The following is a 20296-nucleotide window of genomic DNA, read 5'->3' on the forward strand; positions in this document are numbered from 1 at the left end:
AGGTACCCTGAAGTCTGAGATTATTTCTCCTTTGCTTGCTTTTCTACCATCTAAGATTTGTTTAACTAGGGATGGCATCAGTTCCCAATTTTCTGGCTAGCTCTTTCCAATACTCGAGCAGCAAGAAGTCTAAGCTACATGGCTGAATATCAACTTTAGAATAAAATTCAAATCCAAAGTTAAAATAAGATAGAGTATCCAAGACATACAATAAGCAAATTTTAAAGAAATATGATATTTAGGAGCTTTTCTTGATTTCATTTACAGATAGAAATGGAACAAATAGAATGGTTAATCATGATGATAGCTGACACAAACAACAGCAAAGTCTACTTTAAAGAAAAAAAAAAACAAGTTCAAGAAATAGGAACAGGGTCTACAAAAACACACAAAGCTACATTTACATTCCATTTAGCAAGCGTATAAATAATCTTTGGATGATATGAGGCAAAGCTTTTAAAAATCTGGAGAAATGAGTAGCTAAAGTAGAATAATTATCTGACAGATGGAGATTGCCCAAGGCTGCCACTTCAACATATAAAAAGATGAGGCTGAGTTCATTTCTGAAACCCAACATTTGAAATTCCAAGAGCATTTTGTGTATTAGTTGTGGAAAGTATGGCATTATGTTCAGAATACCAGAGTATAAATACAAGTTAAATTCAAATACTTTTTTAAAAACCTCATCGCAAAAATATTTTGAACACTCTCATCTGAGCGGTACGGCATAAATACACACTTAGGTACTTCGGGTTTTCTATACTGCAAAATCTATATGCTTTTGTATCTTTCACTGCAGTGCCAAAGGTGAAAATTGCACGTGCATATTTCTACAACAGTACTATCTGTGGTTCCACTTCCCATACTTCCAGACTGTTCTTTCTACATATAATATTCTCTCTCAAGCCCCCCTTGCACAATCCTACCCCTAAATTTGTTCAGATCTAGTAAGACCTATAGTTGAATGCCTGAAGATAACAGCTTAACAAATTACTCATTTACTTTCATTTGCAACTCTTACATTCCATAAAAAGTAAGCAACTTCAAAGCACACACTTGCTTTAACAACAGTATGGCTATAAATGCAGTTAATATATTCCAACCTGCACTCCTCCTGCTGTCATCCCAATGTTGTGCATCTTTGCATCTATTTGCAACATCTTGTCCTTATTTGTTCCATAATTGCTGTGGGACATCATCTGCATTCTGCCTCATAACTCCACTGTACTCAACATAAATGCAGCCCTAATCTAGACAGATCTCAAGAGGCGAGAACAATATGGGATTATTGTTTTCATCACTGAGGTACTAGTACTAAAGTTCCCATTCTGTGATGGGTGACATGCATAAGAACAAGTTTGTGTTCTTTGGCAACCAGCATTCTGCAATCCAGTAAGACTGAAAAGAGCCCGCCACCCTAACTGGTAATTTACAGACTACATAGAAGTGAGAATGGAAAGAGGGGAGAAAGCACAAAATGCAGGTCAAACAAACCATACTGTTACCTCTGCAGATCTTAGCCTGTTTAGTTAACTCTTACTATCTTTCATTTTGGATTTGGTTTTTTTTCAAAGCAGAACTGTGAGGAAGACTAGCTTGTAAGGTGAATAAGACACCTTGTGACAGACAACGTATCTATATGACAGCAAATCAAGAACAGCACAGTTATTTTGAACCAACTGTAGCTTTTATTTTCAGAAGCTCTAATTTACAGAACAAAAATGACAACATAACATCTAACAATAGGAAAGCATTCACTTGCCTATAGCTATGATATCTATATTTGGCTGTCGACCTGAAGATAATAGTATATGAAGATAATGCCAGTATAGCAACTGAAGCCCCTGCTGTCCTCAACATTGTATTTCATCTTGCATTTTTCATTACTCACCAATTCCCAAGCAAAACAAGCTTTGCCTAAAACTTGTGTCCCCCCCCACCCTTCCCAATGTGGTACACTTTCTCTTGGTTACAATAAAGAAAAAAAAAAAAGTTTACTAACAAAGAGTTCATGCCTCCTTCAAATTTTATATATGCATATTAAAAAATACTTTGTCAGTATTTCTCTCTTAGAAGATGAATAAAATTCCTTACTCCTTCTCATATCTCATGTTTCTAGATAGAACTTTGATTATTCTGCAGTATGAAATGGTATTGAATCATCTAATTCTGTGACCAGTGAGATATTTACTCAAAACCAATAGAGCCCAAACCTCACTTTTCACTTGATTTTAGCATGTCTGATTCAGATAAAATTTGAAGGAACTGCTCAGGCTAATTAAAAATCTGGAAAAGGAAGCATGGGCATTTTAAAAATTCTGTCCTTGTAAGCTACAACAAAACTGGCACTGTGTAGACGTTTTTCAGATGATATTTGTGACATTTAAGTAAGGTTTAGAATCAGTTTGAGGGTTTCATCGTTTTCAAGAAATATTTTTAGAGTCAGACATTTTGGAGGAAAAAAGGAATCTCTACTTTAAAAAAAACCAATCTTCTCTGTAACTGAAATATTGCACACAGCAATTATATATATTTCCTTCTGACAAGGTCATTTAACTCAGAGGTCATTTGGTAAACAGTTGGTGAGCTTATGTCTCTCTGATTTTATTTTCCATGAGTATCACCATATTTCGGAAAAATACAAGGTGCTGTTATATGATTAAAGGGCTTCACTTCACGTTGGTGATGAGACACAATTACCTTAGCAAACCTGAAGTGACATAGAATTGCCAGCAAGTGGGCCTACCACTATAAAGCATGTGAAACACGAGGGCTTTACAGTTCAACTGTTGTGTTTCACCACAGATAAAGAACAACTCACTGCTTCATCTAGTTAATTGGCCATTGGTTTTTTGTTTGCTTTCAATAAAAATAACTGGATGTGATCAGAAAGAGATTGAAACCATAAACTAGAATTCTTGAAAAAGCAACAGAAAAAGAGTTAATATAAACCATCACACTGATGCTTGGATGGGCTGCTCTATGAGAATACACAGGGGACAATTACTGTGGCTCAGCTGATAAGCTGTAGCTCACTAAGGTGCAAACAACACAATTCCTTTCAAATATATGCTCTAAACAGGAGTGTCAAGATTAGGTCATCAAGATTACCAAGACCCTGTCTGTCCTCAGGACGCAATAGCACTTTTTCTTTATTTTCATTCTTTGTTATGCAATCTTCATCTTAATAGTGCAGCTTATTCTAAAAGTACTTCCCAGACCATAAGCCTGGCCTTTCTTTTTAATTCAAAGGCAAACTGCCAGATATCAATACTGAAATAACTGAACCCTATACAAAAACAAATGGGTCATCCATCCGGAACAGAACTACATCTGGGGTGAAACACGGCAGCTATTTCGCAGTTAACATTACTATTACAGACTGATCTATGGATGGAAATGCACAACTGAAAGCACAGGGGAATTTTAGGTAGATGGAAAAATAATCACACCAACTAAAATCAGGCAAATTCCCTGGAGAACTGCCTCATTCATACGAAAAATGCACAAGATTGTTTACAATTGATCAGGATCTCAATTACACATGCCATGCCAAAGACAGGCCTAACAGCTGGCTGTGCTCTAGTCTCATGCTTTTGAATAAATAATGACCCCATATGTTTTTCTTTTTTTTTTTTTCCTCCACTATTTAATTGAAAGTGGAATTATAAATACATGGGCAGTGTGGCTGGAGTTTAGCAACACAGGTTCAACCTATCAGACCACACACAACAGCAGTACAGATTTAGATGTCTGCATTGTGGGGTTTAAAGATGAGGCTGTAAATCAGAACACAGGACTTGAAAATTACAGGCAATCCCCATTCCCACTATTTCAAGCTGTCAAGTATTTGAGATCAATACTTTGAGTTCAGCTCCCCAGTCAGTAAAAGATCGATACAAAGTCATACATCCTTTTCCCATAAATATTACTGCTTAACTATATCAAAATAACACGCACACTTTTATAATAGTATTTTAAACACATTTGCACAACTCTGCTGTCAAATGTATGCCAAATGTCTTTGCAGACAGCTGAAGAAAAAGATAACTATTTTATCTAAAGCACTGAAACCACTATGATTCTTGCTTTTAATCTCAGTGGGGCTGGGGAGAGGCAGGATACCTCACATTGTCATATTAGAATTGCCAGTTGCAAGGCATTCCTTCCGTTCATCAGCACAGAATTGTTAGGGTTTTTTTTTTTTTTTCAGAAATCAACCTAACAGGTTTTCTTCAATGCCAGTTTAATGTGACAGTGATCAGAACTCAGGAATTGTCTTTTTAAAAAGTAAAACTAAATATGCTTCTTTTTAAACAACTTCAAAGTTGGCATAGTTTGCATGTTTTCATTACAAAATCTGTATTTCACCAAGCAATTAATCAGACAACCTAATTAAGAAATGAAGCAGTTAAACCTGAAATACTTTATCCATTGTTTAATTTAAACTGAGTAGAAGCTACTGTTTCATTGGTCATTACTTAACATCAATGCCACTCTTGCAGTAACGGCAAAGTGTTATTTTTCACCCAGTACTTCATCACATTTTCTTTCTGCTAGTCGAATGCACCTGGACTTGTGCTACAAATAGCAGTCAACTGTCAAATGAGCTGGAGTAAAACGTATTTGGAATAATTTTACTTTATTTATCTAATGCCAAATTTCCAGGATTTTTTTCTTAAGCATGTGAGAGCAACATACACATGAACTTATTTAAGTATTACAGCATTCAGAGACGAATCCAGATACTTATATCCATACTGATAAACAGTATATACATTTTCACAGAGCTGAAGTATGGTAGAATCTAAATGTTATCTAAATGTTAGGAAACGTTTCCAGTTTGACAACAGAACAATCATTCTTCAGTAATTTACTGCTAAATGTCCTATTTTTAGCAACTGTTTTACTGGGTAATATTTTAGAACATTCATTTTCTGATCAAATTATCATCTATCATTTTAAATCTAATGCAAGAGAACTAAGATTTTTTCTATTTGCAACTGGTGCTAACTAATCAAGCAAATACTTTTTTTAAAGGTGACATGAAAAATAGTTTTACTTTGCTTCTGAGTTACAGGCTCCTACTATGAATTTGTAAGCTTCAGCAAGAAATCAAAAGAATCCTATAATAAAAGTAGCATTCCTGCCAGATACCAAGTAATTTTTTAAGTAGAAATCTTTTCCTCTTGCATTTTTCTGTGGTTTAAATAATAGCCCAAAAAATAATCGCACAAAAAATGCACAATGTTTCTCTGAATCTCAAATCAAACAAACTATTCCTATATATTCTCTATATATTCTAACTATTCCTATATATATATTATTTATATTCTATAAAACAGCTGTGTTGCTTCTGAGGACTTAACATACCATTTTCAACCACAAAAATCTGAACAGATGTTTCTGACCTTCTGAAGTACTCAGAAGTCAGTAGTCAAATATTTTTTGTTGAGAAAACTCCATAACTCTCAAGATACCATACATGCACAGAACCACAGAATTGTAGGGGTTGGAAGGGACCTCCAGAGATCATGGAGTCCAACCCCCTGCCAAAGCAGCTCCCTAGCCCAGGTTGCACAGGTAGGCGTCCAGGCGGGTCTGGAACGTCTCCAGAGAAGGAGACTCCACCACCTCTCTGTGCAGCTGTGCCACTGCTCCGTCACTGCACTGCGAAGAAGTTCCCACACACATTTGTGCAGAACTTCCTATGCTTCAGTTTGTGGCCATTTCCCCTCATCCTATCACCACACACTGCTGAGAAGAGTCCAGCCTCATCCCTTTGCCTCCCGCTCCTTAGGTATTTGTAGACATGGATCAGATCCCTTCTGAGTCTTCTTTTTTCAAGGCTGAACAGACCCAGGTCTCTCAGCCTTTCCTCATAAGAGGTGTTCCACACCCTTCATCATCTCTGTACCCCTACGCTGGACTCTTTCAAGGAGATCCCTGTCTTTTTTGTAACAGGGAGCCCAGAACTGGACACAATACATTCACTGAATATTTTCATTAACACATTTTCATTAACACAGTAAGATGAAGTGAGATGCACCATTATTAACACTCTGAACTAAGTAAGCAGTATGTGTATTAACTGTTTAACCATATTATGTTACCTATGACACACATGCAAAAAATAAAAGCTGAACATCAGTACTTAAACTGTCAGAGGTAATGAGACCCAGATGTTAAAACAAACAACTTAAGAAAAACCAACAATGAATCCACCCCTAAACAAAATTATTTCCAAAGCAAGCTTTAATTCAGCGACTCAATCTTCACCCTTCCTCCCCTGTTTAATATGTGCAGTGCTTGAATTAGGCAAGAAGTAAGCAGAATTGCTCTAAAGATTAACGTGCCTCTTGCTTTTGGAGTATTTTTGAAGAAAAGCTAGTGGTTTTATAGGCAATACCAAAGAGAACCTATCAAGGAAAAATGTGAACATTTCCTTTAAAAAAGCAAGTATCATTTTTTGATTTTTGACGCAGAACTCTAAAATGGAAGAGAACTGATGTTGGCACTATTTTGCTTAAAAACAATAGAAAATAGTTACTTTATATAAGAAATAAAGCTAACATGTCCTATCTTCTATGTCCAGAAAAGGCAATGCCAAAGGCAAACAGGACTTCTGTTGTTGCAGTTGTTTTTTCAATTTTATGTAACAATATAAGGATGAGCAGTTTTACATTACAAGCATCTGCTGTTTTCAGCACTGCAATGACTACAACAGTTTCTAACACTTTCAGTGAACAAATTCTTTAGAATGTAGAGAGGCTCAGCCCCAGAGAATGTCAAGAAATATCAGAGGGGAGATTAAACTGCTAAGGGACATTCACTCGTGTGTTATATGTTTAAAAAGGGAAGAGATTACATACCCTTCTCCACCAATTCTCGTTATCTTCAGACGAAAATCAACAGAGTTCAGGCTGGGTGGCTTCCATTTCAGAATATCGTCACATCGACCAGGCTTGTATTTCTGAAGCAAATTAAAAAGCGGTTTAATTATGCTTATTGGTTTTCACTGGTTTTAAAAGAAAAACTCAGCGTTTCAGACTATATTAGATGTCTCTAATGAATTACAATACTTAGTGGTTGAAGCAATGAATTTCATTACCACAGAGGTAGCTGTGCTTCACTACTTTATTTGCTACTCCCTTTTAAAACTGCTTAGCAGACAAGCCACTGCATATAATACACAACTCAGAATGGAAATAAAAATTAGCATACTACATTGTCTCTCTCTGACTAATGGAAAATTTCAGAAAAGAAAGTAAGACAGCACAGTTTTAATAAATGATAGCACAGATAGGACATGCATAAAATACACATTTAGAATAACCTCAACATTTTGAACAGTTTTATGAACAGTGTTTTTGCTACGCATACTGTTGACTGACACAGTATGAAAAAGTCAGCAGTCATCACATTGACAGCTCTCAGAAAGGTCCATCAGAAATATGTTCTCTAGTATCAAAAGAATTTAAGTTATGTAGAGATTAGAAAGCATCGTGACATACTGAAACATAAATTAAGGGAGCATCTGTTGCTTAAGAGAACTGAACCAGAAGTTGCCATATTTAACATAAAAGAACAATTTTCTCTTAAATTAAGACCTTTGCTTTAGCATGGTCTCTTTTATCATCCACTTCGGTTAATTACACTGCCATGCTGTTCATCTTCAGCTAATAGTGACAGTCAAGGCAGCTAAACTTTTCCTTACTTGAATATCTTTCATGGTAATGGGAGTTAATCAGAATTAGCATGAACATGGAAAAAGTAAAAGAATAAATTGGATATGTACAGGATAAATTTTAGTTTTATATTCTAATTCTCAAAGAGAAAGATTATTTTAAGTTTACCTCATGAAAACAAGCCTACAAAACCAAGAATGTCAGGTGTATATTGGTACCACAGCGATCACCATTCATGCCCTGCACCCAGATCTTGTTAAAAATTTACAAAATATTCAGTTTACTGATGATAAATGTAACAGGTCCAGATCAAAAGTGATGAAGCACTTCAAAAGTTCTGAAGTAACCAAAAGCAGATGAAGATTTTTTTTTTCTGATAAAAGAATGGACAGTTATTCTTCCAAAAATGAACGTGCCATATCTTCCTCAATACTTCTCCACAAAATAACTGTGTGAGATGTTTGTTAGATTATAGTAAGGCAAGCTTCATTTCCCATATTAAAACCAATATAAGATCTAGGGTTAGTCATGCGCAGCAGAAATATGACAAAAATAACCTACTGAAAGCTCTTTTTGAAAACTGAACGTGGCTGTCAAAACTGCATCTTCCAATTTCTTGACCATAGTCCCAGACTAAGACTGATGGCTTCAGGCTTTCTGTTTGCGTTCTTACTCAGGACACTACAGATGCCTTTCAAATGTTGGTACAAGAGTTGCCTATACAACTTACTGTTCTAACCTTATGCAGCTCTTAAGTGAATTTCTTCAAAACTCTCTCCTCAAAATCTTAAAGTTATTTAAATCATTTATCTTGGACATTAGGAAAAAATGCAGAAGAGATTTCTGACATCTCTTACCTACTCCTGTTCTCCTTCAATATCATAATTTATTCATTTCCAGCCGTCTTCTACTTGAAAATTGCCTCTTGGAAAGCAACTTTCCCCAGTGGTCCCTGACATCTAGAACTCTTGCCAAATGAAATCAAACATCCTTGTTTCACTTGAATCACGAAAACAGTAAGATACACTGCTATACTAAAGTTACATCTGTTTTTAATCTTCTTCTCTTCCCACCTTATTCTCCCCTTATATGATTTCTGGCCTGTAACATCAGTAGCTGTTTGAAGAGAGTTGGTTGATTGCACGCATTTACAAAAATAGGATTTAAAAAGGTATAGTTTAAGAAGCAAAACAAAACACAGAACAGTAGTCCTTTAGTTTTCTCCATCCTGCTGTCCTCAATCAGCCCTCCTTAATTTCTGTCTCTTACCTATTTGCCAGTGATGAAATTTATTTAGTTTTAGTTATTTTCATCTACATTTGCAAATTAAGTTTTATACAATGCAGGTATGAATATTTAAAACTCATGCTATGTGTACTAATTGATATTAAATGGCTAAGACAACAGAATATACAAAATGAAGAAAAAAATCTCAATAAACTACTAAATCACTTCAAATAATAATTTCTATACACATATTGTATATTCAAACATATTTTACAACACATTCCATTTTAGGGAAAAAAATGACTATTTTAGAATATATTCAACTGGTTGTGTGCACTGAAAACAAGAATTATGATGGAGGTGAATAGCACTGAAATCTCTTAGTCAAATTTTTCTGCAATTTTCTTTTATCTGATATTGTGAGAATACAGAATTGAATTCCAAGGTATGTTCTGGGAATAATAATTCAATATACAATGCTTGCAAAGATATTACTGTTGCTTTCTCTTGTCTTCAGATTTGGCAAAAGATCGTTCCTACTGCTATGTATTCATTACTTAGTTCAAATAAAACTATGAGGAACATTTCCATTTATGACAAATTTCTCCTCAGAGTGGAAACTTAATTTATGAAGCAAATTTTACAGCAGGCACCAAAGAACACAGAGTACAGCCCAGCAGCTGAAGTTGTTGAAACAGTTGTGGGTTTTGCTATATGGAAGATTTGTCTCAATGATTGTTCATCTGATTGTTCAAACGTGACTGAGGTCTTCAATAATTCCATAGGAGTGTCATCTGTCAATCATATCTAAACACTAAAACCTTTCATTAAGCCTTTGTGTGGCATAACTTGTGTGGCATAATGCCACAATAACCCCATGCAATGCTATAGGCTTGGGGCAGAATGGCTTGAAGAATGTAGAGAGGAAAAGGACCTGGGGGTGTTGGTTGATGCTCGGCTCAACATGAGCCGGCAGTGTGCCCAGGTGGCCAAGAAGGCCAACGGCATCCTGGCCTGTATTAGAAATAGTGTAGCCAGCAGGAGCAGGGAGGTGATCATCCCCCTGTACTCAGCTCTGGTACGGCCGCACCTCGAGTACTGTGTTCAGTTTTGGGCCCCTCACTACAAGAAGGACATTGAGGCCCTGGAGCGTGTTCAGAGAAGGGCAACAAAACTGGTGAGGGGTCTGGAGCACAAGTCTTATGAGGAGCGGCTGAGGGAGCTGGGATTGTTTAGTCTGGAGAAGAGGAGGCTCAGAGGAAACCTTATTGCACTCTACCACTTCCTGAAGGGGGGTTGTGGTGAGGAGGGGGTGGGCCTCTTCTCCCTGATAAATAACGACAGGACGAGAGGGAATGGCCACAAGTTGCGGCAGGGAAGATTTAGATTAGACCTGAGGAAACATTTTTTCTCTGATAGAGTGGTCAGGCACTGGAATGGCCTGCCTAGGGAGGTGGTTGAGGCACCATCCCTAGCGCTGTGATTTGATTTAGTAGTTGGGTAGGGATAGTGATAGGAGGATGGTTGGACTAGATGATCTTGTAGGCCCTTTCCAACCTTATGAACCTATGAACCTATGAACTTCTAGGTTATTGACTTGCAATAATCTTCCAAGCAAGATTACTGGAGCATTTACAGAGATGGATTTATTAATATATACTCAAGTAATCAATTTCTATTTAAACTACAGGTCATATTTTTAAGACCTTATGAGCTGTTAAGACTAGACCCAGTCTAATTGACTCCAGAATATAATCCCAGTTGATTTAATATAGCAGTCCAAACCACCTCTTTACATATCACTTCTTTTAAGAGAAGCTAACAGTCTTCAGGACTACCAGTCTCAATCAAAAAACTTCCCGTATTTTGCTCACTCTGAAGAAATCCTCAAGAAACATCTGAAAACTGTGGTTAAAGCAGGTGTAGGCCAACTGTGTGTGGTATCCTCCAGGAGTTAGTACTCTTCAACACCTTTACCAGTGACTTAGACAATGGGATCAAGTGCACCCTTAGTAAGTTTGCTGATGACACTAAGACATGGGTGTCCAACCTTTTGTCTTGCCTGGGCCACACTGAGTAAAGAGGAATTGTCTTGGGCCACATATACATTGACTGCTTCAAAAGAAATGCCACCTACTTATTTCCATGGAAACTACAACAGATACAATGATACAGTAACTACTTGATAGAGCAAATTCTTAGAAACAAGGCACTCCTTTTCAACATAGTTGCCACCATTAGCTATGCTTTTTTCACCAGGGATGAACAAGAGCCTGCATGCCATGCTCATCAAAACTTGCACCAGCAGAGGTAACCCACTGTTGTTGTCACCACTGCTGAAACCAGTACTGTGCTCACATCCACTGTTTGGACTGCAGAAACACTCAGCAAGCATCCATGAATGCCAATGGGTGCCATTAATTATTTTTATTTTTTTTTAAACAGAACTCGACAACACATCTTTGCTTCATGCACAGTTCCATGTCAGACACCATTTTATCAGATTATGTCTCTGCTGCCATCTGTCATATAGCAACAAAATGCAATAGGATCTTGGTGGGAAAGTTCAACCACTACTACCATACCACCAACATTTGCCTCTGATGTCACAGGTCAATTTAATAAAATAGCAGGCATTACTTTCAGAGCAGCCCTTGTAAAATATATACTAGTGAGATATTTCACCTTGTTTTTGTGAAATTAATGTATCAGTCTGGTTCAACTGCAGTGGCTGTAATTCTTACTGAGTTCTGAAGGTGCTCATCAGAAATTTTTTTATTAAATTTCCTCTTCCTGTACTTCATCCTTGACAATAGTTGCTCACAAATGTGCATACTGGCAAAAGCAATGACATGAATAAGGCACGACTGTGAAGCAAGGACTATTTCTCTGTTCCAAGAGGTCTTGTCACAGAACTGTAGGGGTTGGAAGGGACCTCTAGAGATCATGGAGTCCAACCCCCTGCCAAAGCAGCTCCCTAGCCCAGGTTGCAGCCAAGGAAAGAGACATAATCAAATTCTTGAGTTGAATATCTGATTGCAATTCTATACATTCCACTTGAAAATTTGCAAGTAATGTATTTATGTCAAGTGAAAATGGAGTTGCAAACATAAATTGATGATTTCTTTTGCAATCTTGGAGCTTCTTCTCAAATTCCTGTATGAAAGCGGAAAGCACAGCTGCGTGTTTTTTGCTGTTCACAGGGCTATGTGCATCAAAATGCATACAATTATTTGCCATAATTTGAGTTAATACTGCACTGCATTTTCCCCATGACTTGGTTTCAGCCCAGATGGTGCTGATCACACACCAATGTTTGGTTGTTGTGAGCAATGCATGTGCACCTGGCCACTCATCAAGGAAGAGCTGTTGCCAGGAAGCAGGCCACATTGCAAGACGTGTTGGGTCACGGGTTGGATATGCCTGCACCAGGTTGAGTGGTGTAGTTGACATCGTAGAAGGAAGGGATGCAATTAGAGGGACCTGAACAGGCTTGAAAAGTGGGCCTACGTGAGCCCTGATAAAACTCAAATGAGAAACCTGCTTCAGAATAGACAAGAGAAACTATTCCAAGATCACTAATGAAAAACTGTTTTGACAGAATATATCTGCATACCTGTAATTACCCTTCTGTATCCACAATTTCGACTCAAGTTTAATTAAAAAATTAATTGGCTGGCATGCCTGAAGGGAAGTTGAGGTGGATTTGTTATTTAAGATAGAGTTACATTTCTTGCCTTTGCCTCTTGAACCATCACAATGTAAAACAAGTCTCAGCTAAATTTTTTGTCCTATTATTTAAAAATATTCAAGGAGACCAATCTCTGTCACTGTTCAAATTAGCCAAAGAGATCTTTCCTAGAAAAAGAATAAAAATACATTTTGACCATAATACTTGGTATTGACAACTGTCAAACAATATCTTTCTGACTTCGTAGTAGAATTGCTAATATTGAATACCTGATAAAGGTAGCAGCTAATTTACAAGTATTTTTTCTGAAACGTTTAAAAAGATTAGCAATCAGATTTCAAGAGCTTATACAGTATCCAGATTTTTATATTAGACCAAGAAAAGCAGAAATCCCCAAAAAATTCAGCATAAATGAGAATTCATCCGAAGGCCAAAATGAATGCCCTTCCCAGAATTTATTTTTGTAATGGCTGACTCCATACAGACAATACAGCAGTACTAAGTTCTTGAATTCAAATGCTAAATGCTAAATCAACTTCCTCAAATATGAGCCAGAGCCAAACAAGTATTCTGCTTGTTAAGTATGTGAAAACTTCACCTTAGATGAATCACTGCATACTGCAGACCTGTACTGCCTGAAGTTATTCTGTATTCATTTTCCAAAACAAAATGTGAAGCAATCTGTCTGAGATCAAGCTACTCCCTAGCATTTTAAATATAGTATTCATAGCAGTGATATCCTCCACACCACCCCTCAAATATGCAAGTACACGACTACTTCTAAAACTTATCAGGTCACGTATCATTTCAAATACGAAGCTCTGAGTTCAGTCCAACTTTTCCATCTAGTCTAACCACAGAAATTAGAACTCCACCCCTATAAATATACATTGACAAATCAGAAACTAAAACAACTTTACAGGATTGGACCAGATGACCTCTTGCAGTCCTTTCAAAGCCACAGTGACTGAGCCTTCCAGCTGGCTATTAACCACCAATCCTCAGATTTTTGCAGCTCTGCTACTCACTCAGCATCCACCCAACTTTTCTTTCACCTTCATAGTATTTTTCTCATTATTTTTACTATTAAAATCTCTGCAGAATGCAGGGTTGTTTTTTTTTTTCCCCAGAATAACACCAGCCCCTTCCTTTTCATCATTTCACAACCTCCCCATTCTAGTGTCACCCACCTCAGTCTCCTAGAAGACTGAACTTGGACAGTGAGAACTTGTCAGTCTGCTAGTGGAGAAAAGCTTATCTGACAACAAAACAAATGGCACAATCAAAAGGCTTCCTAATCCCATATCTCAGGTAGGCCCCACACAGGTCACATGGAATAAGTTTTTGTTAGTATCCAGTGATCCATGTAAGCACAAATAAGAATTGATCAATTCTCCTAGCGACAGAAAAGGAAGACATGGTGGCATAACCAAGAGAAAGGTTCTTGTCTTATCAAAAAAAAGTTTCCTTGACATGGGTGCCTCACCATCCTACAAAGCCTAATAAGTCAGCTCTATCAAATCCTTATTAAATGCCATTCTCCTGAAGTGCAGCCACAGCAGCTAACATTGGCCTTCTTATACTCTCCTTCCTCTACATCTTCCCTCAGCCTTCCACCTCCAAATGACAGGAAGCAAGCAAATGAACCAGTTCTTTCTAGTTTCCCCAAACAGCACAGTGCTGCCACTTGTCATCTATACTACCCCTCTGTACACCATTCAGAATCAGCCCTGCAAGAAATCCAGATGGCACAGCAGGATCAGGGAAGACTCGTTTGAAAATCCATGCCTGCCCCAAAGAGGTATGAGTACCATCAGGAAGTAAGGGACAACAGGATAGGAGGGGATGGGGTTAACCAAAGCATCTATTGATATTCTTTTAAATCATCAACTGTAATTTGCCACACTGCAAATGAAATTAGCACTTAATCGCACTGAAGATATACTATATTAATGCATCTCAAATATGAAATATAAATCTTTATATATCTAAAAATTTAAATTTCAAAAAAGTTACCTTGCTTGTTCATATTTTAACATCAAGAAGAAACTAACATCACTAAATAAATGTTATTCTGATATTTAGACAGTCTTACCAGGAGAAAGACACTAAATGTATTTTAAAAACATACTAGAACATTTCTAAGTTCACAAACAGTAAGGCGTTTGTTATGTTGTGAAATCTACACATTTCTGTCACCAATATTTTTCTATGTTTTAATTAAACAGTTTGCATACAAATTGGTATTCAACATTATTTGAAGGCTTTAACTTGAATGGAAAAAGTTAACTACTGCAAACCAATAACACCAACAAATCTGTTCCTCTCACTTACTCAAAAGATGGTTAAATATTTTCTCTGAAGAGCTCCACTGTATTCTTACATCTTTTAACATTCACGTGGTAGCTATAGCCCCATCCAATCTAATAGTTTGCATACAACTGTGTAAACACAAAGACTGAACAATTACCAAAAATGTACTGCACTAAAGACCCTACATCATTTTGAAGAACCAAAGGGAGCAATTTGTAATCGATCACTTCAGGCCAGATCTGATTAAGAGATGAGCTGAAGGAAGAGAAGTCACTAATAGTAGCAGAGTATGTAAGTCACATCAGTGGAATAAGAAGCCACAAGATGAAAGACAGTCATTGATTCAATTGCATATTCATAGGCATTTAAGACAAAAGTATCACCGGGATCACTGAGTCAGTTCTATTGCATAAAGGACAGAGGAACTTGAACAACCATATTTATAATTCCTATCCAAATTATAGCACATCTGTGTGAAATATACTAATCAATGAAGAAACAACATGTACTTAGGGAGGTTACGATGATCATTCACTGCACTTGAGGTTAAAAACATATGCTTATTTCTACAGCAAAAGCCACTGAATCCTGCAATGCCTTACTTTAGACTGAAGACCAGCTTTCCATTTAATTACTTTCCTTTGTGAAGGTAAAATGATTAAGCCTGACTGTCACTGCATAGGTAATTTTCAATTTGGTTAATGTATGCATGCATTTTCATTGCATAATTTTGTCAGTCTTTGAAGAGTAGGCAACAGAACTGAATCTACTATGTTCCAATGTTATTTTCACTGCTTAAGTATATAGAAATATTTAACCCCCCCCCACACACACACACACAAACAAAGACATTTAAGTACTCTGTATTCATTTGCACTGTATTAAAATAAAAGTTGTCAGAGTGACAACCTCAGCTGTGACTTAATACAATTGCTCTTAGATACAGAGCCTAACTAGCTGTATTTAAGCACTATCTGAAGATCAAATGACCCAGATTAGCCTATGTTACTGATCTTTTGGGAAACTGGACAAGATCACTGAAAAAATTAGAAATTATAACAACATGACTACAGACACACACACATAAAACCCCATACGCAGATGTCAAAAAAAAATCCAAAATATGTCCAAATTGCTGATTTTAACATATCTTTTTTGTTAATCTTCCACTAAAACAGAAAGAAAAACAACCACAAAGAAATATGCTAAAATCTACATGAGGAAATAAGTTATTCCACTAGCAGCTAATCTGTGACTCAGACTCCAAAAGTATTTGTCTTCTGTCCCTTCTAGCCTCCCATTGGAGTTCCTACTTCTATTTTTCAAAGCTCCCACACAAATAATTTACATCTTTGTATTCCTCATAGTCTATCACTGTAATGCCCCACTCTTCCCCATATATTCTATGTTGTCTGTTAAGCTAGGCAAAAGAGCAATAAAAGCATCTTTGTTATTGACAGGTAAATGCAATTAATGTTTTTTTCTGCTGCATATTGAGTAGAACATTCAGAACTGGATGAAAGAAATACAGATACCAGGCTGATCACTGGTGGAGAAAGTCCAGCTTTTCTTAATAATGTCTAAAGCAAACAGATTATACAAGGGCACTGCTTCCAGAATACTTAACTCATCCCTAGCTCATTTCTTTGAAGGTGAAGGCAAACTACATTTTACGCTATGGCATTTATGGTGTTTGGAGGTGATCAACTGGTGATCCCACATACAACATGGACACTTACTTTGCTTGTTGACAATCTAGAGGACAAAGAATAAGGTCTTTCATGAAGACATTTGACACTGTTTCTGTTTAACCTCTTGAAATTTTAGAGCAGGCAGGCTTCTGTTGTTTTGGGGAGGTTTTTCTGAGTGTTATTTCTTTCCTATAAATATGACTCATTTGTCCCTGCAGTTATAAAGGAAAGACACTAAGATAACATTTCTGAGTACTCTTAAGAGTTAACAGGTGGGGCAAAACTGTTGGGTAAACTCCAGTACTTTCTGAGTATCTGTTACTTTGTGAAAGGCATTTTCATAGTCAAGACAACATAGAAGAATTTAAACACTGAAAGGAAAATACAGAGGCACACCAAATGGCTACAAAATTTATACCACTATAAAAAACGATCCAAACACTTTACAGCTTCACGCAAACACTTCGTACCCCTGCATCAAACCCATCACTCACCACAACCTGTGTCTAAGCACGGACAGATGGCCATGAGGCTCTACCTGAAGATGGTAACAAAAGTAAATTCCTCTTTTGAAAACACGAATAGCAAAAAGAATATATCCACTCAAAAACCAAAACCCTCTTCGCTACAAATCACAATTATAAATGCATATTTTAAGGCTCAGTGTTCTGAATTCCTGATTCAAATCCCCTTAAAAGTCAACTCGCATACTCTCTAAACTTCAGCTTATTACCTAGTTCAGTAAATTGAACTGAATACAGAGACATGCTGACACTACCATAAATATATGATGAGCTTTAATATACAGTAGTTAATGAGTTCAAAACACTTTACAATGTACTGTTGTCACATAATAGAAAGCAAATTTGTAGACAATAACTTCTGAAGCTCATAAAAAAGATGAAGAAACAGCTTCCTTGGCTAAACTCAAATCATTTAATGTCCACAACTAAGCCAAAAGGATGACAGAGACAACCGATGATGACAGTTTTAACTGACCCATTACTTGACAGTGGAGTCATAACGCTGTTTTAACTCCGTGTCCTCAAGCAGACCTGTGTGTACTCTTCCACTCTTCTGCTTTAAAAAGCAAAATTAAAGAAAAGATAGAGTTCAAAGATACACTAACTTAGGTGTATTCCAGAAAAAGTTTCCTTTAGAAAGTTGAAACAGTAATTAGGAATTATACTTCTTAATCCACGAACACTGGTTAGTCAGAAGTAGTGAGCTCTATTGTGAAAAAGTTTCCGTATCACAATTTATCTCCTGTGAAAATGTGAACTGAAGCCATATGAAGTAGGAAGAAAATGGTTATAATCAAAATGACTTCTAAAATATTAAGCCTAACTGTCAGAGTGTACTGAAAAGGAAAATACGCTACTAATAAGTATTCATTTAAATAGTGTTAGATTATGTTTCATACTAAGGATTTTAGCATTTGAATGCAAATAAGGTTCAGAAAGTTAACCTGTATGCGGAAATTATACCGTTAATATTTTAGTAGTTATTCTTCAATTACTTTTTCCAGAGGTTCATCTGAATATCGAGTTAATGCAATATTTATATTGGACATTTTGGTCATTATTGGGCTAGATGTCCCTTACTTTAATTTAGCTTTGTACCTCAAGCTCCATTAAACATCTTGTTTCATAACTATACTAATAGCTTTTCTTAATATTCCATTAAGCAAAGAGAAAAATGTGATGATATTTTTCTTCATAACTAACTTCATTTACATACTAATCCTTTTAATATTTGATAAATTAAGTTCAGTTAACAGCCAGAACTACGTGTTTACAGCAACCAGAATAAAGCAGCTACAAAATTACTCACTGCTCATGGTTGTTTTGTTTTTTTTCCCAGCACATCACTGCAAGCAGCAGAAACCTATTCTGATACACTCCCATTTGTAGTCATCCTTTCACTTAATTTTATGAACACAGACTAGAAACATCAACATTTGACCTGAAGCAAAACAGAACAAATAAACAGTTTCAAATTGTTGACTAATATCTGTGACCCACAGTGGACCAAATGGTGCCTGCCATCAATTCTAAATTCTGCATTTTGAACACAGAGAAATTATTAAAGCAACCATTAAATAGTTACATTCTCCCGTTCTTGTGATAACAGAAATGCACTGACAATATATTTCTCTCGGTCAAAGGAATTCATGATTTTCCACGTCTGCTGCTCAAGGTAGTATTAGATTGCTACTTTATTTTTTATATAATTTTCTTAACCTTTGCCACCTAGGACTTGCTAACTTTTTAAATGTGCAAGTCTCCTGGAAAAATTAATGCAATAATGCAAACAGCAGAGATGCTTCACTTTATCTTCTGCTGCTTTCTTAATCTCATTCTTCTGATTTCACTTTGCATCACCCAAACTGAGGTGACATTAAGTTATAGCCACACTGTATTCTGTTACCATTATGGCAATACGACTACAGCATACTACTGTATTTCCTTCTCAGGCTGAAATTAATGTAACAGAAAAAGACCAAATCTACATAATTTTTCACTCAGCCTTATATTTTTTCTATTTTTTCCCCTAGAAGCACAGGTAACTGAGAGGTTGTGATGAGGTGCTGGTCAGCCTCTTCTGCCATGTAACTAGTGATAGAGCTGAAGAGAGTGGCCTTAAGTTGTGCCAGGGGAGATTCAGGTTGGATCAGAAGAAAAATTTCTTCTCCAAAAGAATGGTCAGGTGCTGAATCGGGCTGCCCAGGGAGGTGGTGGAGTCCGCATCCCTAGAGGTGTTCAAGAAACATTTACATGTACTGAGGGACATGGTTTTGTGGGGAAATACTGGTGGTAGATGGATGGTTGGACTGGATGATCTTTTCCAACATTAGTGACTCTGTGGCTGTATAAACACAACATAGAGATATGAATCTAAATAATTTGAAACAACCGTCCAGAATTGCTGAGAGATGGGATAACTGCAGTTTCATCCTTATGTCCAAAGAATTTAGGAAATTCGAATGGAAATTAATTTTCTCCATTTCCACCCACTTTTTTTCCTAAAAGAATCACAGTTATCTCAAGCCATGAATAAACTATTTTCTTTCTGAAAACTTTAAAGCAATTATTCCTAAAAATTACAAGAGTTCACTTGGTACTTAGATTATCATTACTATCATTACAAAATATCTTCAGGTATTTTCAAAGCAAGTGATAAGAAATAAAATTTGGTTTAACTTGGCTCAAAAGACATAGTGGAGTTTTAGGTGCTTAAAGAAGTAGCTGCTCATTAAGTGTCCATTCCCTGTGTTTCTCCCATCATAGAAGAGTGAGTATACAAAGCTCCCTACATGTCTACATGCCTAAATTCAGTGGACAGGACTCTGTCGTCAGGCCATCTTCACTGAACACAGGTAGCATTCAGGCACTTCCTTCAAAAAACTAAATCACATCTTGACCTTTATATTTAAGAAGAGTAACTGAGTATGAAAAGTCAACATATTAAATTATTTTAAGACACAACAGTGTTTTAAATAAGAGCACTTGATATCACTAATACTGTTTTTTTTTATATATATATGTTGCTTAATTAGGCATTAAAATACTTAATAGAAATGCAGTGTTTCAACTGACATGCCACAGCTCAGACTGTGAAAATCCTTGTCAGCTACATTCCTGGGAATCACAACAAGGTTCAGCTGATGCTTTTTGCATGTACAA

At 36.6% G+C, this 20296-nt stretch overlaps 1 protein-coding gene across 1 annotated transcript in view; it reads right to left on the reverse strand.

The window, feature by feature from the left end:
• RNGTT (RNA guanylyltransferase and 5'-phosphatase) overlaps positions 1 to 20296 on the reverse strand; it is a 183323-nt gene that overhangs the window by 54194 nt on the left and 108833 nt on the right. Inside the window, exon 13 of the mRNA XM_065731011.1 lies at positions 6873 to 6973. Within this exon, the coding sequence (XP_065587083.1) occupies positions 6873 to 6973 (101 nt within the window). The remainder of the gene's footprint in view (positions 1 to 6872; positions 6974 to 20296) is intronic.

Source organism: Cyrtonyx montezumae, unplaced genomic scaffold, assembly GCF_038088225.1.
Source record: "Cyrtonyx montezumae isolate F1298 unplaced genomic scaffold, pur_monq_1.0 scaffold_13, whole genome shotgun sequence".
NCBI classification, from domain to species: Eukaryota; Metazoa; Chordata; class Aves; order Galliformes; family Odontophoridae; genus Cyrtonyx; species Cyrtonyx montezumae.